General features: G+C 44.2%; 2 protein-coding genes across 4 annotated transcripts in view; both read left to right on the top strand.

Moving 5' to 3' along the window:
* The window catches only part of LOC137621560 (zinc finger protein 415-like), a 55550-nt gene extending 50395 nt beyond the window's left edge, over window positions 1-5155 (top strand). For 2 of the 3 annotated variants that reach the window (XM_068351954.1, XM_068351953.1), the window contains exon 2: window positions 4340-5155. In XM_068351954.1, the coding sequence (XP_068208055.1) occupies window positions 4399-5100 (702 nt within the window). In that variant the 5' untranslated portion in view covers window positions 4340-4398 and the 3' untranslated portion in view covers window positions 5101-5155. Of the gene's footprint in view, window positions 1-3690; window positions 3827-4339 lie in introns of those variants that run through there. The other variant, XM_068351955.1, reaches the window with a different exon arrangement.
* A 12389-nt stretch (window positions 5156-17544) lies between these two features.
* LOC137621562 (uncharacterized) lies at window positions 17545-20325 on the top strand. The gene is made up of 2 exons (XM_068351956.1): window positions 17545-18015; window positions 18145-20325. The coding sequence occupies exon 2, from the start codon at window positions 18250-18252 to the stop codon at window positions 20104-20106; it is 1857 nt and encodes a 618-aa protein (XP_068208057.1). The 5' UTR covers window positions 17545-18015; window positions 18145-18249; the 3' UTR covers window positions 20107-20325.
* Window positions 20326-24236: the final 3911 nt, after the last annotated feature.

Here is a 24236-nt window from a genome sequence, read left to right on the forward strand (position 1 = left end):
AAAAAATGTGAAACAATATAATATTTTAGCTAAAAAAATTTGATGATATTCAATCAAAAAAGAAGTAAACAAAATTTTCCGACAAATAAACCTCTAGAGGAATCATTACTCTGTGATAGTTCCTTAGTACGTAGTAATTTTGAAAGAAATGGGAAAAAACGAAAAAATGGCAATCACCGGAAAATCGAACACATACCTATATATACGCCATATCTGGCTAAAAAAAAGATAGGCATGGGTAGCCAGATCATCTAGAAACACTTTCCAACACTATAAAAATATAAGTTTTGCGACACTACTTGCCAATTCCTTACGGTAACATGACTAAGCAAAAAAATGCAAAACAAATAAAAAGGGGCACTCGCGGAAAAAAGGCTAACATTCTAATATACGGCATTTCAGAAAAAAAAAAAATTCAGCCACGTGCTAGGCAAACCATCAAGGCACATTTACCGACAAATAAACATCTAAATGAATCATTACTCTGTGATAGTTCCTTAGTACGTAGTAATTTTGAAAGAAATGGGAAAAAATGAAAAAATGGCAATCACAGGAAAATCGAACACATACCTATATATACGCCATATCTGGCTAAAAAAAAAGATAGGCATGGGTAGCCAGATCATCTCGAAACACTTTCCAACACTAAAATTATAAGTTTTGCGACACTACTTGCCAATTCCTTACGGTAACATGACTAAGCAAAAAAATGCAAAACAAATAAAAAGGGGCACTCGCGGAAAAATGGCCATTCTAATATACGGCATTTCAGAAAAAAAAATTTCAGCCACGTGCTAGGCAAACCATCAAGGCACATTTTCCGACAAATAAACATATAAATGAATCATTACTCTGTGATAGTTCCTTAGTACGTAGTTATTTTGAAAGAAATGGGAAAAAACGAAAAAATGGCAATCACAGGAAAATCGAACACATACTTATATATAAGCCATATCTGGCTAAAAAAAAAATAGGCATGGGTAGCCAGATCATCTAGAAACACTTTCCAACACTATAAAAATATAAGTTTTGCGACACTACTTGCCAATTCCTTACGGTAACATGACTAAGCAAAAAAATGCAAAACAAATAAAAAGGGGCACTCGCGGAAAAATGCCCAACATTCTAATATATGGCATCTCAGATAAAAAAAAAGACATGCACGTGTTAGCCCAACCATCAAGGCACACTTTCTAACACATAAACATGAAAAAAAAAATCAATAATATACGGCAATTCCTTACTACGTAGTAAATTTTTACAAATATTGAAAAAAAACAGAAATTGGCAACCGCAGTTAAATACCCAATATACCAATAACTACGTCGTATCTGACAAAAACAAAGTCACGCATGGGTAGCCAGATCATCTAGACACACTTTCCAACACTAAAAAAGCAAAAGTTTTACGACACTATTTGGCAATATCTTACGGAAAAATGACTTGGCAAAAAAATGAAAAAAAAATGAAAAAGGGGCACTCGCGGTAAAATGCCCAACATTCTAATATACGGCATCTCAGATAAAAAAAAAAGACATGCACGTGTTAGCCCAACCATCAAGGCACACTTTCTAACACATAAACATGAAAAAAAAAATGAATAATATACGGCAATTCCTTACTACGTAAAAATTTTTACAAATATTGAAAAAAAAACAGAAATTGGCAACCGCAGTTAAATACCCAATATACCAATAACTACGTTGTATCTGACAAAAACAAAGTCACGCATGGGTAGCCAGATCATCTAGACACACTTTCCAACACTAAACAAGCAAAAGTTTTACGACCCTATTTGGCAATATCTTACGGAAAAATGACTTGGTAAAAAAATGAAAAAAAATGAAAAAGGGGCACTCGCGGTAAAATGGTCCTCGTGGTGATGAACGACATTTTAACTAAAAAAAAAATCATGCACATGGTAGCCAAACAATCCACCATGACTTTCCACAACTGATAACCTATACAAGTTGCACCATTCTACGACAATTTCATAGTACGTAATAACTTTGATAATTATGCAAATTACCTTAGAAGGGTAAACTCGGTCGCGCTCGACCCCGACGCGTCTCAGAAATCGGGGAAGGAGTACAGCTACAGCAATGCACATCTGGACACTACTAGAGCGTGTAGGGGAGACACCTCCTGCAGGTCGATCACCCACAAATTCAGTCACGGTGGTGAGTCACGTGAGAAAAACCTCTTTTTTTTTTGACGCTCGAGGTCGCGTACGACCCATCGTACCTATCCAGGGTTAAGAGAACAACCACAACCCGTCCTTGTGTGCCTGCACTCTTCGTCAGCACAGGAAGGACCAAGAGGAGGGTCACCAAGAACACACTATCAGCATAGTTTTTCAAGAACATAGACCATGCACTGAATTCAGACCCTCTTCCTTGACGTGACCCTAGAGCTCATGATGTTAAGAGAAACTTCTGTGATGCAGGTTCTTCAGGCTGGGGTGTGGAAACTTCAAACTACGTTCACATCCCACTACCTGCAAGACGTGACCCACAGGAGATACTATACGTTTTCTATCGGTCCTGTGGTGGCTGCACAACAGCTGGTTTAAGACCTCAAGCTTCCTGTTGGACAAGTAGCAGAAGGTTGAGGGCATTGTTACCCAGTTTTTGTCTGCGTGAATGAAAAGGTTTGACTGGCTCGTATTCTTTGCTTCATCCTCCCCTCTCTTGGGGAAAGCCGCATCCTGGGTTCTCTGCACAAGCTGACCTCAAACCACTGCAGGTAAACCATGCACCCTTGTGTACCTAATATTAAAACTAATACTGTTGCGTCCCCCTACCCTAGCGAGGTGGTATTGGGAAAGTCTTGGTTACAACAGTTTTTCCTTCTAAAGACTCTAAATAACTTTACCTGGACGGTCACACTTCTATATATCTCAACACTGCTTGCATAGGCCGCTGACCTTGCGCAGCAAGGTTTTAGCGAGGTGCAGGGACTCCTTATATTTGAGTACTGACATACTCTGATAAGGAGCCCCCGGGTAAAGCCAAAAGCCAGATTTGCAGGGATGTCTACCCTTCCTAATAGGTGAATCACCCTTAATAAATAGCGTGGATTGTATTCCAGTTATGCAACACATGACCAATTCGTAGTTAATTTGTATTTTTCCTAACGATACAAAATTTTGCTATTTATACAAACCTGCCCGCCAGCCCTATCCCCCGTGAAGTCCTACCTCCAAGCAAAGTGAGCTAAATCAAAGGTGTGGGAGCGGTAGCACTCCTACCCCCCTGCCCCCGCTAACTAGCAGTGTGGGTAGTTAACCCTCACTAAACTTTAATGGCTCGTCATTTCAGCTACGCCGAAAGTAATACCCTTAATAAATAGCTAAGGTTTGTATCGTTGGGAAAAATACAAATTAACGAATTTATCATGTCATCCCCTATAAATAGCGTTGGTTGGTATTTAGTGAGAGAAAAAATTACATTTAGAAGTAATTCGTATTTTTCCTAATGATACAAACCTGTAGGTTTTTATACAGATTGACCTGCCAGCACCTGTCCCTCTTGAAGTCGTACCTCCAGGCAAAGTGGGATCGCAACCTGCCCTCTTGAAGTCGTACCTCCAGGCAAAGTGGGATCGCAACCTGCCCTCTTGAAGTCGTACCTCCAGGCAAAGTGGGATCGCAACCTGCCCTCTTGAAGTCGTACCTCCAGGCAAAGTGGGATCGCAACCTAGGTGTGTGAGTAAGTGGGTTAGATACTAAACCCCCCCTCCCTCACCAACTAGCAGGTGGGTGATTAACCCTCGCTAAAAATCTAATGGCTCGTCTTTCAGTAATATCACCTATAAATAGCTACAGGTTTGTATCATTAGGGAAATCATATATTGTTTCCAAATTTGTCATTTTTGTTGCAGTGAGGGAATTTTTATTATAATTTACTTTGTAAAATAAAAATCTTGACAAAATTTGAAAGAAGCTAAGGACAGGGACATGATCGCATAAGTATCGGAGTTGAGGAAGGTAAGGTGAGAAGGCTGAGGAATGGCATGTGGCACGTGGAATCTTCATCTTTCAATAATAATTGTATTGTACTGGGATTACTTCGGGGAAGAACAAATACAGTAGTTGCTGGTTCTACTTCAGTCTGTCATTAGATCTGTGATATTTTAAGTAATGGGTATTAGCATTTTGGTTAATGGTACAAGTCTTAATAGTGTCTTCTCAGAACCCAATTGCCAAAAGTAGTGTTGTGTAGTGTATGGATATTCTGTAATACTAAAGTGTACAGTACTATTCGTAAAAATGATGTTGTAGGGGGCTTACACGAAGGTTTGCTAAGAATTAATATACAAATGTTGATTTTTTTCACAGGTAACCTGGATATATTTGCGCAAGTTTTGAAATGTAGGTTTTAATGCTCTACTGCAAAGATGAAGCCAGAAGAGGGATACAGTTGTGAAATTTGTAAGAAGTCATTTTCACGAAAATCCAAGTTATCTAGCCACATAAGATGTCATATTGAACCTATCAAAGAAGAATTGGATGAGTACTTGAAAGTGGAAGATTATTCAGACCAGGAAGTGCTGGAAAATAGCACAGATTTTCAGGTGTTTCCTAAAACCGAATTAGAGGGTGAGAAAAGTTGTTCCTATTGTCAGAAGACTTTTGGAAGAAATGATCTCTTGTGTCACCATATTGTGTTATGTCACCCAGACGAAGCACTGAAGTGCAAAGTTTGTAGTAAAGTTTTTTTAACTCAGGCAAAGTATCGCACCCATTACTCTGAGCATCTTTTAGGAGTTAGTGATGAGAAGCCAATTAAACTGCCATATAATGTTAGTGAATCTACAGATAATGAGGGAAAGGTAGGTTCTTATAATTGTCAGATTTGCAAGAAGGCCTTCACCTGTTACACAAATTTATGGAGTCATGCATGGGTTCACACTGACGAAAAGCCTTATGTCTGCAATGTTTGTGGAAGAGGATTTGGACGATTATATAGACTACGATACCACATGGCCTTCCACACCAGCAAGAGGCCATATAAATGCAAAGTTTGTGGAAAGGGCTTAAAACTAATTGTGTATCTCAAGACACATCAGAAAGCTGTTCATGGAGGTGTAATTCACTAGCAAGAGGCCATATGAATGCCAAATGTGTGGAAAGGGCTTTAAACTAATTGTGTATCTCAAGACACATCAGAAAGCTGTTCATGGAGGTGTAATTCACCAGCAAGAGGCCATATGAATGCCAAGTGTGTGGAAAGGGCTTTAAACTAATTGTGTATCTCAAGACACATCAGAAAGCTGTTCATGGAGGTGTAATTCACCAGCAAGAGGCCATATGAATGCCAAGTGTGTGGAAAGGGCTTTAAACTAATTGTGTATCTCAAGACACATCAGAAAGCTGTTCATGGAGGTGTAATTCACCAGCAAGAGGCCATATGAATGCCAAGTGTGTGGAAAGGGCTTTAAACTAATTGTGTTTCTCAAGACACATCAGAAAGCTGTTCATGGAGGTGTAATTCTTTAGAGAAGTGAAAAGAGGTCAAGATCTTTCATGGTTCAAAGTAAAAGTATAAGCAAAGTTAAGTTCTCAGATTCTAAGAGATCCAGAAAATGTAAGATTAAGAAGACTGTGCTTATTAATAAAATATTTAAACCCATCTCATCTAAAATGATAGTCTAAGAAAATACGCAAAGTTTCAAAAAAGAAAGTCATAAGCCATGATCATTTGAAATCACAGGTTTCTGATGGTACTAAAAGAGATTTAAAGCCCATTGCTTCAAGACCTAAAAAAGTGTGTAAAAAAACTTCCCTCTCTATAGCAAGTAGCTCTGGAGTGTTTGATGGAGCAAATACAAAAACAAACGAAGACCCTAAAAGTCGTTGTGTAGATGGAGAGGATTTTGAATTTGAAAGGAGTGCCATGCATTTTACTAGCTTGGTTTCTACCAAAACCATACACAAAGTTGTTAAAGCAAGTTCACGCATAAAGAAATTGAAACTTTTGCATTTTAATGCCGCCACTGAAAACATTAAGTTTATTTTTAAAAAATTAATCCAGTGTTATTGAATCTGATAAATTACCTAAGGCAAGTATTTCTCAACCAAAAAGAGAATATAAAATTTTACCTGTTAAAAATACTTGTCAGAAAAGAGAGATTGAAATTTTACCAATTCAAAGTACTTCCCATCCTAGGAGAAATTCAGAGAAATTAACTTTGACCAAAGAAAATTATGTGAAGGATTCAAAGATACCATTGCATGCTCATGAGCAAATGAACAAGAAAAAAGTAAGAAAAGATTTTATAAGCAGTAAATTATCCATAGAAGGGAAGAATACACCGACAAATGGCTTACCAAAGAAAATGAACGAAATAAACATCACAAAAGAAAGTTGTAGACTGGATAAGGTTATGTCATTGTTTATATGTAAGGTATGCAATAAGACTTATAAGCATAAAACATCCTTAAACAGACATTTTAGGATATCTGCACATGCTCCATGTATGTGTTCAAAGGCAGACTTGCTGGACGAAATGAGTATTTCAGAAACCAAAGGTGTTGAGAATTCAAAGAAGAAAAGATGTGTGGATGAAGTAACACCTCAAGATCGCTTGCCTCAACTAAAGACTAAATGCATCAAGATAATGTCAAATATGAAATTGAATCAAGATTTACAAAACCAATATGAAAAAAATGTTTTTAATGTAGCTCCAAATGTAGGGGAGGTTTCCGAGACTCACGATAAAGTTGGGAAACCACACGACTTGGGTCCTAAGAAGTTGGGCCTACCTGGGAAGAATTTGTTGGGCAAAGTCAAACCTTGCATAAAAGTTGGGAATGAAAGACCAAAAGAAGCATATTAAAAAGTTTCTTTTCTTATTGATTCACTGCATATCAAACACCCCGAAGAAACTATTGAAGCTGTTCCTTCCAGGCAGGTAATAAAAAGTTCTAGGAATATTACTGTTGAGCATGTGAGGAATTGTGACAAAAGAGTAATGGAAGCACATCATAAAAGTGAAGAAAATGCACATGGTAATAATTTTATGCCTCCTCTGGATGACTCTGAAAAAATAGATTTTAAAGACCCAGTTGATAACACAACTCTCTCATTTCTTCAAGAGGACTGTACTTCCAGAAAATATAGGCCAGATGGTGCTATGGAATTTCCTGTGTATTTCAAGTATCTTCTGTTAAGCATCAATGTGGGAAATGCCTCCGGAAGTTTAAACATGCTTATTCATTGAAGCGCCATGGGTTGATGCAGTTGTGTACAGGTGGTGGCAAGAAAGTATTTGGCTCAAAATCGCTTTCTTCTAAAAAAAACATACCACAGAAAGTGTTAGAAACTGATCAGTCCTTGATTACTACAAAGCAATGTAAAACAGCCACTGACCGTCTGCTTAAACTTGGAAGTAAGAGTAATGAGGCATCTTTTATGAGGGACCAGTTAAAGAAAATTCACTCCAATCTACTTACAGAAACAAAAAAAAAATACATTTCCAAAGTATGCTAATGAAGCTCTCAAGTTGATGGGGAAAGTGGATGCTAATAGATATAATGTTGAAAATCTAGGTACTCCATCTACATCACCTTTGATAAAGAACCTGCCTATAAAACCATACAAGTGTTACCGATGTGGAAAGAGCTATGTACGTTTAGTTCTTTTTAAAAAGCATATGAATAAAAATTCCTGTTCTTCCAGCTATAAATGCCTCTTTTGTCTGAAAAAGTTCACGGATAAAGCTATGTGGGAACAGCATGTAAGATTAGAGAAAGCAGTAATTCAGAATAAAAGTTTTTCTTGTGCAGGATGTATGACAGTCTTTTGTAGAGCAGGTGATCTTGCTAGGCATATAATGCGAAACACATGTTCACGGTGCAATTTAGAGTGCTTTTGTGGATACTTTCTTGATTTGCATGAAAAATCAAGTGAATGTAATGGGTTGCCAGCAATTCCATCAGGGAAATGTGGGTGCCTCCCAGGTAGTGGCAACTGTCAGACATGTTGCAAGAATGAGGATCCTGACGAAAATAGCCTGTTACACCACAATGATATTCCTTATAGTAATTCTATAATTCTCAAAGATGCAAATGATTCAAGTACTACATTTGATAAAGAAGCTGAGGAAGCTAATGATACATTGATGAAAGCAATACCATCAATGTTTCAGCTTAGCTTTACAGAAGGCAACCATGATTACATGTTACCTGTAACTGCAGAGGACAGAGAAGAAATTGCCAGGAATAATAATGTCAGTCAGAGTGATTACTTGGATGATGAAAGCGGGAAGTTTATTGTGAATTACACAGATTCTGAAATGGGAACTGATATATTTCAAGGTGGCAACAGCAGAAGTTGTAGGGTATATGAAACTGGCAATTTTGAACCTGATGCAATGACAATTAAGGATAATTTACAGACAACTAGGGTTTCAGATATTGAGGGGCCAATGCCTCAGTTAACCAATGAGTATAGCCACGGTTATTATTCTCAATTTATCAATTATCACTATTACAATTACTCATCACAGCTTCAAGGACAGGCAGCAGAAAGAGGGAGAAATGTTCTAGACAAGAATGGTAAACAAATGATTGGAGATGATACGTTGCATTTTGAGTCTCCTGAATATACAAGGCCAGACACATCCCAGGAAATGATGATAAGCACTCATAGCACACAACAGCAGTACTCGGCTATGTCTACGAATGTGTTAGAAAATCCATGTAATGCAACCAGCCAATTCAAGGTTTATGAAAGTGGAGATTGGGGAAGTCGCAGCTTGAGTGATAATTCACACAGTGTGTCTATCCCACTTCATAATGCTACTGTCTATGAAATTGAAGGGTTCAGGGTTACGGGAAGTGGAGAAGCTCATAATTATGAAAATATTCCGGGTAACAGTGGCATTCCTAATATGTTTGAGAATCATAAATTTTCCCCCTTGGCATTTCCCAATTCCTCTCAATATACCTGGTAGATGCATTGGATTCAGTGATTTTTAATGTGAGCTGAGAGTATGGAGATTTTTTGTAATGTGTGCAAGCACAGAACTTATAATTCCTCTTTAATTCTTGTTCTTCATATGGGTAGCTAGACATTTTGCATTTGGGTCTGCAACAAGCAAGAATCAGAACTACTTTTTATGTATATTATATTGCAGTGGCAAATATGCTAAATACTGTGCTGCAGGTATTGAAATGTATCAGAAAGGCAGAATGCTGCCAAGTTGCTGTCCTTGTACAGTTTTTTTTTCTTTCTTTTTTTAAATACTAGTAAGTTTGTGTGGTAGTTTTGAGTTAAAAGGTTGCAGTCAATAATTGTAAATATTTTGCAGGTTTTAGTGTAGTATGATTTAAGGGATGGAATTTTCTCCTGTGGTCATATATATAATGGCTTAGCTACATATTGTTAGATGAAATTTTCTTATAAGGAATTTACCTTTTTTTTCTCCAGCAAAGCTTATATTCTTAATTATAAATGAACGGAACGCTAGATTTTCAATTTCTCTGAAAATCTGTAATTATAAACTTTTCTTGATTTTTAACATTTCATATGTGGTTTGTATTTTTCTGCTTTTTTTTTTTTATTAATGTCAGTGTCTTATTGTATTTGTAGTTAAGTTAGACATTGTTTACATAATTATACACAATACAGTATAAGTTAGACATTGTTTACATAGTTATCCAACAATACAGTATTTAAATCTTGTATTATGTTTCAAAAGATAATTTTCAAATACCGTACTGTGTTTTACAGTTATTACTTTACTGTGGTCTGTACCTATAGTTGCAAGAAGGGTTTTAAATTTTTTTCTAACAGGGTAAATAAGGCTTTGCACGATTGTCATATTTTCAATATTAATCTTACCCGATGATCATGTAGCTGTCAACTCTGTTGCCCGACAGAAAAATCTAAGGTCGGGATACGCCAGCAATCGCTATACAGGTGGGGGTGTACACAACAGCGCCATCTGTCGAGTAGGTACTCAGGTACTTCTTGTCAACAAGAACTCAATTTTTCCTCTGTCGTGCCACCGGCAAGACCTACTTGGATACGCTGTTGTTTCTGGAGTTGTTTTTCACGATTTTGGTGATGTATTCACTCTAGATTTTAGCTTTCGCTATTCAGGAACTTTTATCATTAGCTTATCAAGCTTTTTGATTAGATTTGGATTAATTGTTAATGAACTTTGATAGATTTTGGATTTCCCCCTTGGCTAATTCAAGAATTCAAGATGTCTGACCATTCTCAAGTCCCTAAGTACAGGCAGTGTAGCGTTAGGGCTTGTTCTAGGCGTCTTCCGAAGGCCTCCATAGATCCTCACACCGTTTGTTCCAATTGTAGGGGTAAATCCTGTCAATTGGAAGATCGATGTGAGGAATGCGCTGGGCTTTCGGAATTCGATTTTAACGAATTCCTAAAGAATGCACGTAGGCTAGAGAAGGATAGGATCAGGAGGAGTTCTTCTCGCTCGTTTGATTTTTCCTCTCCCCATGCCCCTCAACCTACTCCTTCCCCTGTAGTGGTGACTCCCGACCCTGCTACTAGTGCTCAACCCTCCATGGCGGACATGATGCGTGCCATTCAGGCTCTTGGTGACAGAGTGGAGTCATTAGCTAATGACCGGAATCAACTTTTGGCCGATGTCAAAGAGTTGAAAGCGCAAAGTGCAGTGGGAAGTGTAGTGAGTGCAAGTGAAGTGAAAAGTGTCAGTGTCAGTGTTGCGCATGAGGGTACATCTGTTCGTGCCAGTCGTCCTCCCAGTCCGGGACCTCTTGCAAGCTCCCAAGCCCAGGGGAGAAGCAATGTCGAAGGACCAAAGGGTTCGACAGGCCTTGATCAGCGTACGGATGTACCCTCAGTGGTTGCGGATGTATCTGTCAGAGATCGTCCCATCCACAAACAGACGAATGAGCCCTATCATTCCTCGTCTGTGGAAGAGGTTTCTAGGAAGAAACGTTGGACCAAGGTCTCACGACCTCTCAAGCGTAAGGTCCCTTCCGAGCGAGTCCAACGGCCCAGGTGTAGCCACTGGGTCAGTTCGGACTCGCCGCAGTCTTCCGAAGACTGCGCACCTCCCAAGAGAGGTAGAGTGGTTCCGCAGCAGGCAACTACTCCGTCTGTTGCCGCACCAACCACGGTAGACCCTAAGTGGTCCATGCTGCAGACTATGCAGTCTCAGCTTGCTTCCTTCATGCAGGAGTATCGTGCTGAGAAGGTTGACACTGCACCTGTTAACCTACAACCTGCCACGGTTGTGCGCTCGGCAGATACTGCGGCTGCCTGCTCCCACACTCCACCTGTGAGAGCTCCACCACCGATGCGCAGTCTACCCTGCCAGAAACATGTTCATGCTGCACCCTCCGTTGACATGCGTGAGCTACCGCATCAGCAGTGGGAAGGTGCTGTCAAGCTGCCGTGTTTTGACGCAATGCGGCATGCTCCGCAACCCACGGCAGTCCCTCCCACGCACCAGCACTCCGCTTTTGTTGTTGCCAGCTCGCAGACTGACCAGCAGCGGCATGATGTTGGATCCGCAGCTACGCATGCACCCGTGCTGCCGGATTCGGCCGTTCAGCTTTCTGCTCCACCTTTGCCACTTCCGCCTCAGCATTCGGATGATGGAGTATCTGATGACGACGAAGCTGCGCATTTGGACGATCCGCACTCCGATTTAGAAGAACCCAAGTCTACGCCTCCCTCCTTAGACTTTAGGAAAGTCCTTGCCCTGTTCAGGGAGTTGTATCCGGAACAGTTTGTGTCTGCAACCCCGCGCTCACCTCCCTCCGAGTTCGCTTTAGGCATGCAGTCAGCAGCTCCTGCCTTCACGAAACTCGTACTCGCACGCTCATCCAAGAGAGCTTTGAGGGTAATGGGAGAGTGGTTGCAGTCCAAGAAGCAACTGGGAAAGACTGCTTTCATCTTTCCGCCTACCAAGCTTGCTTCCAAATCTAGCGTCTGGTATGCCACGGGAGAGGAACCCGGCTTGGGAGTTCCTGCCTCTGCCCAGGGCGACTTCTCAAGTCTGGTTGACTCTCCCCGCAGGCTGGCTATGAGACGCTCCAAGATTTGCTGGTCCTTCTCTGACATGGACCATCTGTTGAAGGGAGTTTTTCGTGCTTTTGAGATCTTCAACTTCCTCGACTGGTGTTTGGGGGCGTTAAGCAGAAAGACTTCCCCTTCGGATAAGGACTCTGCCATGCTTATCATGTCTAGCATGGACAAAGCCATTCGGGATGGGTCTGGTGAACTTGCGGCTTCGTACGTGTCTGGAGTGCTTAAGAAGAGAGATCATCTTTGCTCCTCCTTGTCTGCGGGGATCACACCTTGCCAGAAGTCGGAGTTGATGTTTGCTCCGCTTTCCCAGTGTCTCTTTCCGGAAGAGCTGATCAAGGGGATTGCTGCCTCGTTGATCCAGAAGGATACCCATGACCTGGTGGCTTCTTCCGCACGTAAAGTCTCTTTACCTTCCGTGCCTAGACCTAGGATGGACACACCAGCATCTAGGTTCATCCCGCCCTTACGTGGCAGAACCTCCAGCAGAGGAGGTACCCGTGCCGACAGTCATCGTGGCAAAAAGAAGAAGGGTTCCAAGTCCTCAAAAGGCAGAATCTGACTGCCTTCCTCTCCAGACAGCAGTGGGAGCCAGGCTCAAGAACTACTGGCAGGCTTGGGAGAGCAGAGGTGCAGACGCTCAGTCTGTGAAGTTGCTAAGAGAGGGGTACAGGATTCCGTTCTGGCGCAATCCCCCTCTAGCAACTACTCCCATCAACCTCTCTCCCAACTACAAGGAGGAGGACAAGAGGCTAGCTTTGCAGCAAGAGGTGTCTCTCTTGCTACAAAAGGGAGCGGTAGTCATAGTCCGGGACCATCAATCCCCGGGCTTCTACAACCGTCTCTTCCTGGTAGCGAAGAAGACAGGAGGGTGGAGACCGGTGCTGGACGTCAGTGCTCTCAATGCTTTTGTCACCAAGCAGACGTTCACTATGGAGACGACGAAGTCGGTGCTAGCGTCGGTCAGGAAGGAAGACTGGATGGTCTCGTTGGACCTAAAAGACGCGTACTTTCATGTCCCCGTCCATCCAGACTCCCAACCTTTCCTAAGGTTCGTCTTTGGAAAGGTCGTGTACCAATTCCAAGCCCTGTGCTTTGGCCTAAGCACGGCACCTCTTGTGTTTACCAAACTGATGAGGAATATTGCCAAATTCCTTCACTTGGCAGACATCAGAGCCTCCCTCTATTTGGACGACTGGCTTTTAAGAGCTCCGTCAAGTCGTCGCTGTCTGGAGAATCTCAGATGGACTTTGGATCTGACCAAGGAATTGGGTCTCCTGGTCAATATAGAGAAGTCCCAACTCGTCCCATCCCAAACCATTGTCTATCTAGGTATGGAGATTCAGAGTCGAGCTTTTCGGGCTTTTCCGTCGGCCCCCAGGATCAGTCAAGCCCAAGAATGCATCCAGAGCATGCTGAGAAGGAACCGATGTTCAGTCAGGCAGTGGATGAGTCTAACAGGGACACTTTCATCGCTGGCCCAGTTCATCGAGTTAGGGAGACTCCACCTCCGCCCCCTTCAGTATCATCTAGCTGCTCACTGGAGAAAGGACATGACGCTAGAAGCGGTCTCAGTTCCTATATCCGAAGAGATGAGGTCTGCACTGACGTGGTGGAAGAACAGCATTTTTCTCAAGGAAGGTCTACCATTGGCTGTTCAGACCCCCGACCACCTTCTCTTCTCGGACGCATCGGACACGGGCTGGGGTGCGACACTGGACGGACAGGAATGCTCGGGCACGTGGAATCAGGAGCAAAGAACACTTCACATCAACTGCAAGGAGCTATTGGCAGTTCATCTGGCCTTGATAAACTTCAAGTCCCTCCATCTAGGCAAGGTGGTGGAGGTGAACTCCGACAACACCACAGCCTTGGCGTACATCTCCAAGCAAGGAGGGACTCATTCGAGGAAGTTGTTCGAGATCGCAAGGGACCTCCTCACTTGGTCAAGAGATCGAAAGATTTCGCTGGTAACGAGGTTCATTCAGGGCGACATGAATGTCATGGCAGATCGCCTCAGCCGGAAGGGTCAGGTCATCCCCACAGAGTGGACCCTTCACAAGAATGTTTGCAGCAGACTATGGGCCCTGTGGGGTCAGCCCACCATAGATCTATTCGCTACCTCGATGACCAAGAGGCTCCCGATTTATTGTTCACCGATTCCGGACCCAGCAGCAGTTCACGTAGATGCCTTTCTTCTGGATTGGTCCCATCTAGACCTGTATGCGTTCCCTCCGTTCAAGATTGTCAACAAGGTACTGCAGAAGTTCGCCTCTCACGAAGGGACACGGTTGACGTTGGTTGCTCCCCTCTGGCCCGCGAGAGAATGGTTCACCGAGGTACTGCAATGGCTAGTGGACGTTCCCAGGACTCTTCCTCTAAGAGTGGACCTTCTGCGTCAGCCGCACGTAAAGAAGGTACACCCAAGCCTCCACGCTCTTCGTCTGACTGCCTTCAGACTATCGAAAGACTCTCAAGAGCTAGAGGCTTTTCGAAGGAGGCAGCCAGAGCGATTGCCAGAGCAAGGAGGACATCCCCTCTCAAGGTCTACCAGTCAAAATGGGAAGTCTTCCGAAACTGGTGCAAGGCGAATGCAGTTTCCTCAACCAGTACCTCTGTAACGCAGATAGCTGACTTCCTTTTACATCTAAGGAATGTAAGATCCCTATCAGCTCCTACGATCAAAGGTTACAGAAGCATGTTGGCAGCGGTCTTCCGCCACAGAGGCTTAGATCTTTCCACCAACAAAGATCTACAGGACCTCCTTAAGTCTTTTGAGACCTCAAAGGAGCGTCGGTTAGCCACACCAGGCTGGAACCTAGACGTGGTTTTAAGGTTCCTGATGTCAGCAAGGTTCGAACCGCTTCAATCAGCCTCTTTTAAGGATCTCACATTAAAGACTTTTCCTCGTTTGCTTAGCAACAGCTAAAAGAGTCAGTGAGATTCACGCCTTCAGCAGGAACATAGATTTTACATCTGAAACGGCTACATGTTCCTTGCAGCTTGGTTTTTTAGCTAAAAACGAGCTTCCTTCTCGTCCTTGGCCCAAGTCGTTCGAGATCCCAAGCCTGTCCAACTTGGTTGGTAACGAACAAGAGAGAGTACTTTGCCCAGTAAGAGCTCTTAAGTACTATTTAAGACGTACAAAGCCATTACGAGGACAATCAGAAGCTTTATGGTGTTCTATCAAGAAACCTGCTTTACCGATGTCTAAGAACGCAGTTTCTTATTACATCAGGCTTTTGATTAGAGAGGCCCATTCTCATCTGAAGGAAGAAGACCATGCTTTGCTGAAGGTAAGGACACATGAAGTTAGAGCTGTCGCTACTTCAGTGGCCTTCAAACAGAACCGTTCTCTGCAGAGTGTTATGGATGCAACCTATTGGAGAAGCAAGTCAGTGTTCGCATCATTTTACCTCAAAGATGTCCAATCTCTTTACGAGAACTGCTACACCCTGGGACCATTCGTAGCAGCGAGTGCAGTAGTAGGTGAGGGCTCAACCACTACATTCCCATAATCCCATAACCTTTTTTAATCTTTCTCTTGAAATGCTTTTTATTGTTGTTTTTTGGGTTGTACGGAAGGCTAAGAAGCCTTCCGCATCCTGGTTGATTTGGCTGGTGGTCAAATTCTTTCTTGAGAAGCGCCTAGATTAGAGGTTGTGATGAGGTCCTTTAGTATGGGTTGCAGCCCTTCATACTTCAGCACCTAGGAGTCGCTCAGCATCCTAAGAGGATCGCTAGGCTCAGTAAGGAAGACGTACTTAAAAAGGCAGAGTAATGGTTCAAGTCGACTTCCTTACCAGGTACTTATTTCTGGGTCGAACCTGTGGCGCCGGGCGAAAAGTCCTTCTTGTATACCTTTTCTGATAAAAACCTTCCAATTATACCAGAGAAAGATAAAAGCATGGAATGCTGAGGTTACAACCCTCGCGCGAGCACCTTTTGGGTGTCGTGTATAAAGCAAAGGCGCGTGAAATCCACTATTCACAGGTTGTCTTCCATTTAGTTAATTCCTTCGCCAAAGGGATGGGCCGATACAGAGGCCCTAGACACATCCCCATCGCCGCACCACCCACGCCACGACGCGAGCGCCATCTGAACAACATCCTTCTTTTTGGAATTCAAAAGTGTTGAATGTTTTCGTTGTGCTCTCGGTCTTTTTTATCTATCGTGGATTTATTTTGTCATGTCCGAAGCTCCATCTTCACACATTCCAATGTTAAGTACCATAGTTTGTTTTGACAGTATTTTATTGTACCGGGCTTGTGTTTTATATCCAGTATAGTCTGTTTTATTATCCCCGTCTGGCCGTTCATGGCGGCCATTGTTTGTTCACTTGTTGGGGAATTCATCTTTATCTGCCCGTTTAGTACTCTGTCACTTAGGTTCTTGGTTAAGTCCCTGGCCTTATGCCTTTAGAACCGTTATTATTTTTATTTTTATTTTTTGCTCATGGTACTTTTTGCAAGTAAGTCCAGCCTACGATCGAGATAGCGATTTAGCTTTGTTTTTGTTTAGTAACCGCCCGAGGCGTTCGTCACTCGACTCGGTTAAAGGAACAGTGCTATTTATTTTAAGTTTTAACGGATGCTATTCTTCGATCGTAGTATTATATGGATGTACATTTTTATTTTATACGTTTATAATAGTGTTTTGTGATTTTTAGTCCTGTTTTTGTGTCCAAGAGAGCGGGAGATTGGGGTCCCCGTTTTCTGTTCGCAGTCACGAGTTACCCCTTTCTCTCGTTTTCTTTCTTAGCTTCGGTGGGGGAGCGGATTTCCCGTTTTCCGTTTTGTGCGTTCAGCGGGTTCTCCCTCCCTCACCTCTCCCCCTCTGGGTGGATGATAACTTACGAGTTATTTATTTTTCGTGACTTTTCAATTGTTAGCGTTATTTTGGTCCGTGTTTCGTCCTCTCCCCGTTACGGCTCGGGAGTAGTTATGAACGTTATCCACTCCGCCTTGAGTTATACTCCGCCACGAGGGATTCTCAATAACTTTCGTTCTATTGTTATATTTATATTGTTTACTACATGGGACGGGCTTCATATTGTTTAGATAAGACCCTCCGGTGGCCCTTACTTCGGTCTCAGGCCACGGCCATATCCACAATAGCCTTTGTTATTACAACTGTGTTGTTATTCACAATAATTATTCAGGACCTTTCTTCTCCCTCCGGCCTCACCGGAGATCGTAAATACGCTTTACTATAATCTAAGCTTTAGTCTTTAGCTACGACTTAGCTTTTTATCTTTCACAATTGAACTATTAGCCACAATTGAATTATTCAGGGCATCTCATTATCCTCCGGCGTCACCGGAGGTCGCCCAAACACTTAACACTTAAAGTTGCCTTAGCTAATTAGCTAAGGCTCCTTTATTCAGGACATTTCATTACGATCCGGCCTCACCGGAGCTCCGGCTTCACCGGAGGTCGCCCATACACTTCACACTTATATTTGCCTTGCCTTTAGCTAAGGCTGGTGTTTGTATTTATTTTAAGGGCATGTCACTGCTTCCCCGACCCTTGGAGGTCGGCGGATTACTTTAAGCTTATTATCCTTATGTCATTAACAGAATTGGGTGCATTACAAATATACAGACAATTGAATTTTAAAGTGCCAACAATGGTATGGGGCAGTATCAACTTAAAGTTAATAGTTAGTTGTTTGGTCAATGCAATATGGGTGCTTAGGTAATTCAGTGAGTGCCAGAACTCTAAAATAATAGGTTTTTATCCCTTATCAGAGTTTCAAGCATCACCAGACTCATGTCTCCTTTCTTTTACAGAAGGCCCGTTGTACTGCTGAAGGATGCTCTGCCTCGTTCAGCGACCCCGTTGGGCATGACCTCTGCCGGTCTCATGCTCACTGCTCCATTCCCTTTATCCAGGAACCGGGACAGGCCCAATACCCAGTGTGGTTCCCGGATTTGTGCTCGTTCTGTTACGAGTTGTCGTCAGTTCTGCTGAATGATGATGTAAGTGGGTTTTCCCTTTGTTCCTTATTTCTCGTTGGCAGACACTAATATAGACATGAATATGATATACACAGTATATTTAGGAGGGCAAACCCCCTCCTCCATCACTAATCACTGCAAATCTTACAGGCCGATGATGTCTCTCTTCGGTCAGCAAGGGCTACTCTTCGGCCGTGGGTGTCGGGCTTTGGCAGGAATGCCCCGTCTGGCGCTCCCTATCTCCTCGATGGGGATATGGCCTCCCGTCTCTTCCCAGGCTCGACTACTGCTGCAGTCTCTCCTGACCTTGCTGCCCCTTTAATTGAAGAAGTCAGGGCTACCATTTCCGTGGAGGACGAAACCCTCGTACCAATGGACATGGCTGGTCTGGATATAGACGTAGAACCCAGGGACGAGCAGGTAAGTGGTGCCGAGTTGGTGGAAACCCTTTTCTCTCCTACTCCCTCTTCTACCTCTTCCTTTCTAGGTTTTGATAACTCTAAGGCTTCTCCTCGGGATCCCTCTGCCTCCGTACGACCCAAGGTGAAGCCACTTCGAACTTATAAGACTTCAGCTTTGCCAGTATCAACGTCACCGGTCCCCGGACCCTCGACAGCTCCTGATATTCATATTGCTCCTCGTAAAACCACTACTCCTAAGAAGTCTAAGTCTACCAAATCCAAGAAAAAGCCAACGGGTGACTTTCAGGTACCCTGGGCTGATCTCCTCCCCATCCAACTGATCAAAGGATTGGTCAGGGATCAAGTTCAACATCACTCTGGTGCAATAACAGAGATTAAGGATATGATGGCTACTCTGATCCGCGCCGGAACTCAGTTCCCTCCCCCTTCTGCCCCAGACGCATCGAAGCTGCCGCCCTTCGATAAAAACAATCCTTGGCGGTTTGCTTTGCATGCTCCATACGTAGATGGCTCCCTAACTCTGGAGGGCATGGGCACCCGCCCTCTAGAGGACCTGGAGTTCTATCCCCCGGGCCTAGCATTCCCGTTCAATGGTTTTGTACGGTTAAAGGAACATGCATTGGTCCGTATGGACAAGGTACCGAAGGAAACGGTCATATTTCCAAAAGAGCAGGCCCAGGCTATCTGGGCCAGAACACTATCAGAGTGGGGGTGTATTAACTCCAAGCTCACCCCTCACAAGGGTTCCTACACTATTTTTACGACAGCGGCCTCCATCTCTTTGCCGCTCATAGACAAAGTCACAGAGCTGACTATACAGGCCATCAAAGAAGGCTCTTCCATGCCGGCTCTCAAGGAGACGGACCCCACCTCTTTGCTTATTCCGGGTTCCTCGGCAGCCTGGGATGCTGCGGCCTCTACCTTCACGGTGGGGAAACTAGACCCGGACTGTGCCTCTACTCTTTTCTCTGAGAAGCTTCCCAGATTAATAGAGAGTCTTCTCAAAACTGAGTTCGAGACCCGTACTAGACTTGCTAGGTCCCTCCAATCCATCACCTCCATGGAGTCCCTTGCATCTCTTTACCCAGAGGAAACGCTGTTCAGAGTCGCCACAAAGAACCAGCTGCTATCCTACCAAATAGATCTCCATGACTTCTGGTCAGCACGGGTTAGTTGCAGGAAGTTCGTTCTGTCGGAGGCCACCATCAGGCATGAGCCGAACAGACTGATAGCTTCCTCCTGCTGGGGTAAGACCCTCTTCCCTCAGACCGAGGTGGATAAGGTTCTTCAGGACGCAGCGAGGGCAAACCAGAATTTGCAGGTAAGGTGGGGTCTCTCAGCCAAAAAGAGGTTCGAACCCCAGAGACACACATTCTTCAAGAAGAAGCTGAGGTTTAGTCCTTACAAAGCGGCCCGGGGTACCTCGTCCCCACAGCCTTCCGCGGCCTCGACTTCTCGACAACAGGCGCCTCCTCAGCAGGTAGTCTACCTCGCTGCTCCCCCTGGTACACAGCCCAACCCCTCTTGGATGTCCTCACCTGCATACAACCCTGCCTACGAACCCTCCGGTTCCTTTCGTGGATACCAAAGAGGGAGTTACAGAGGTAGAGGACAGTTCCGCCAACGCGGCGGGCCCAGAGCAAGGGGTTCCCGTGGAGGGAGGGGCCCTAAGTTCACTCCCTCCCAATGATGTGATGCCGGTAGGAGGGAGACTTTATCACTTCCGGGATCATTGGACCTTCAGTCCATGGGCTCACAGCATAATATCAAGGGGCTTGGGTTGGAAATGGTCACAGGGATCCCCTCCTCCACCGGTGACCTTCTTCCAGAGACCCACTCCCATCCTGGAAGAGTACACTACGGAGTTACTCAAGAAGAGAGCAATCAAGCGGGTTCGATCCCTGAAGTTCCAAGGCCGCCTGTTTACAGTCCCGAAGAAAGACTCGTCGGCGTTGAGGGTAGTTCTGGACTTGTCGAAGCTCAACTCTTACATCCTTTGCGACAAGTTCCGTATGCTGACTATCTCTCAGGTACGGACCTTACTTCCCCGTGGGGCCGTCACCACCTCTATCGATCTTACCGACGCCTATTATCATGTCCCAGTAGCTCGAAACTTCTCTCCTTATCTAGGCTTCCGTCTCGGCAAGAGAGCCTTCGCATTCAAAGTCATGCCCTTCGGTCTCAGCATTGCCCCCAGGGTATTCACGAAACTGGGGGAGACGGTGCTCGAGCAACTCAGACACCAAGGGATACAAATCGTCGCCTATCTGGACGATTGGCTCATTTGGGCCCAGTCGCACCAGGAATGCAAAAGAGCTACGTCGAAGGTACTCCATTTTCTCGCCAAACTGGGCTTCCAAGTCAACCTCCGGAAGTCCCGCCTACAACCATCAAGCCTCTTCGAATGGTTAGGCATCCGTTGGGATCTCTCAAAGCACAAGCTCTCCCTTCCTCCCAAGAAGGTGAGGGAGATAGCTTCCAAGGTCAGGAACTTTCTCAGACACAAACAGGTGTCCAGAAGAGCTTTAGAACGAGTCCTCGGCCTACTCCAGTTTGCCTCACTGACCGATCTCCTATTAAAAGCCAAACTCAAAGACATCAATCGAGTTTGGAGAAAGAGGGCGACAATACCTTTAAGAGACAAGACCTCGAAGATCCCCTCTGTCTTGAAAATGAGACTACAACCATGGTCCGATCGGAGGAACCTCTCCAAGTCGGTTCCTCTACAGTTCCCCTCTCCACAAGTGACAATTCATACCGACGCGTCTCTGAGTGGTTGGGGGGGTTACTCCCAACATCAGATGTGTCAGGGCTCTTGGTCACCCGCCATGAGACAGTTCCATATCAATGTTCTCGAAGCCATGGCGGTGTTCTTGACCCTGAAGAGAATCTCCCCTCCGAGGTCGACCCACATCAGAGTAGTCTCGGACAGCACGGCCGTAGTCCACTGCCTCAACAGGGGGGGGTCCAAATCACCCAACCTGAATCAGATCCTGGTCACTATCTTCACCTTGGCAGCCGGCAAAGACTGGTTCCTGTCAGCAACTCACCTAGCAGGAGTCCAGAATGTGATAGCAGACGCATTATCCAGGACGAGCCCACTGGAATCGGAGTGGTCCCTGGACATGCACTCCTTCCGGTGGATACTCAGGCTGGTTCCAGGTCTCCAGGTAGATCTATTCGCGACCCGACTCAATCACAAACTCCCGTGTTATGTGACACCGAACCTGGACCCTCAGGCTTATGCCATGGACGCATTAACCCTGGATTGGAACCATTGGCAGAAGATCTTCTTATTCCCTCCAGTGAATCTTCTACTGAAAGTCTTGCACAAACTCCGCTCCTTCAACGGGGTAGTAGCTTTAGTGGCACCTCACTGGCCAAAGAGCAGTTGGTTTCCTCTCCTCCTCGAGTTGAAACTCCGTCCCTTCCGGATCCCATTCCCCAAACTGACCCAGGTGGTCCAAACACGGACTGTGTCAGATTCCTCAAGGATAGCCAAAACCCTAACTTTGTGGATTTCATGAAGTTTGCGGCACGTAGGGACGCAAACATCGACCCAGATAATGTCCTCTTTATAGAATTAGACAAAAGGGACTCAACGATTCGCCAATATGATTCGGCGGTTAAGAAACTAGCGGATTTCTTAAGGACTTCAGACCATTCGGTTATGACTCCTAATTTAGCCATCTCCTTCTTTAGGTCCATTTTTGACAAAGGCCTAGCAGCTAGCACTATAACCACCATTAAGTCAGCTCTGAGGAAAGTCTTCCTGGTTGGGTTTAACATTAACCTGGCGGAGTCTTATTTCTCATCTATTCCAAAAGCATGTGCTAGGCTTCGACCTTCGGTCCGTCCTCAAAAGGTCTCTTGGTCTCTAAATGATGTCCTCAAACTGGCCTCCGATACGGACAACGAATCCTGCTCTTATATCACTCTTCTTAGGAAGACTTTATTTCTAACAGCTTTGGCCTCGGGTTCCAGAATCTCAGAACTAGCAGCTCTCTCACGAAACTCAGAGAACATGGATTTCCTCCCTTCAGGTGAGGTACTTCTTTCACCAGACAGGGCGTTCCTAGCTAAGAACGAGGACCCCCAAAATAGGTGGTCCCCTTGGAAGATTATTCCTCTTCTCCAAGATACTTCTCTATGTCCGGTCACCACTCTCAGGGCCTTTTTAGCCAGGACTGCTACCCGATCGTCTGGCCCCTTGTTTATCAGAGGACAAGGAGGTACCATTTCCATACGTGGCATTAGGCAACAGATCCTATACTTCATTAAACAAGCCAATCCGGGATCATTTCCCCTTGCTCATGATATCCGATCGATAGCTACCTCCATCAACTATTTCCAGAATATGGACTTTGATAACCTTAAGAAGTACACGGGTTGGAAATCTCCTATGGTCTTCAAACGCCACTATCTAAAGAACTTACAGGCTCTTAAATATCCAACGGTTGCAGCTGGGAGCCTTATCTCTCCCCATTGATCTTTTGTTCTTCCTTTCATCCATCTCTTCTCTTCTCCCTCCTACCCGCCACTCGCACCACGACGCCGCTTCCTTGGTGGTTCGTTAGCCCTAAGTGTATTACATATTAGGTTAATATGATTGTAACTATTATTGTTTTCCCTTGTTATTAAGTTGGGATATTCTTAGCCATGTCAGTTTTGTTGCATGTTTTCCTCTGATACTCAGAGGTTTCCTTGTTATCATGTTTGTTTATCCTTACTCTCACTATGCCCTGTGGCTAGTTTATATTTTATGCCTACTTACCTGAATTATATATGATTTTCTTTACATGGTGTTGTTTCTCTCCCCTTATAAAATTAGTAGTTATTGTTGGGCTTGGAAGGCATTCTCTGGTACATTTTCGCCCGGCGCCACAGGTTCGACCCAGAAAAAGGATTTTGACGAAGGAAAAATCTATTTCTGGGGAGAGACCTGTGGCGCCCGGCGAAACCCTTCCCCTTATTTTACACGATCCCACCCTTTCCTTTCCAAGCCATCATGGTCAATACAGAAGGATGTTGTTCAGATGGCGCTCGCGTCGTGGCGTGGGTGGTGCGGCGATGGGGATGTGTCTAGGGCCTCTGTATCGGCCCATCCCTTTGGCGAAGGAATTAACTAAATGGAAGACAACCTGTGAATAGTGGATTTCACGCGCCTTTGCTTTATACACGACACCCAAAAGGTGCTCGCGCGAGGGTTGTAACCTCAGCATTCCATGCTTTTATCTTTCTCTGGTATAATTGGAAGGTTTTTATCAGAAAAGGTATACAAGAAGGACTTTTCGCCGGGCGCCACAGGTCTCTCCCCAGAAATAGATTTTTCCTTCGTCAAAATCCCTTTTATTTTATGTTTGTTATTTTGAATAACTGCTAAAATGAAATACGGGATACTTAGCTTCTAATGTTAACATGTATGCTGGTCTCCACCCACCCCCCTGGGTGTGAATCAGCTACATGATCATCGGGTAAGATTAATATTGAAAAATGTTATTTTCCTTAGTAAAATAAATTTTTGAATATACTTACCCGATGATCATGAATTTAAGGACCCTCCCTTCCTCCCCATAGAGAACCAGTGGACCGAGGAGAAAATTGAGTTCTTGTTGACAAGAAGTACCCGAGTACCTACTCGACAGATGGCGCTGTTGTGTACACCCCCACCTGTATAGCGATCGCTGGCGTATCCCGACCTTAGATTTTTCTGTCGGGCAACAGAGTTGACAGCTACATGATCATCGGGTAAGTATATTCAAAAATTTATTTTACTAAGGAAAATAACATTTTTACTCGGTATGTACTGTATGTTGCTTT

Source organism: Palaemon carinicauda, chromosome 28 (assembly GCF_036898095.1).
Source record: "Palaemon carinicauda isolate YSFRI2023 chromosome 28, ASM3689809v2, whole genome shotgun sequence".
NCBI lineage: Eukaryota > Metazoa > Arthropoda > Malacostraca > Decapoda > Palaemonidae > Palaemon > Palaemon carinicauda.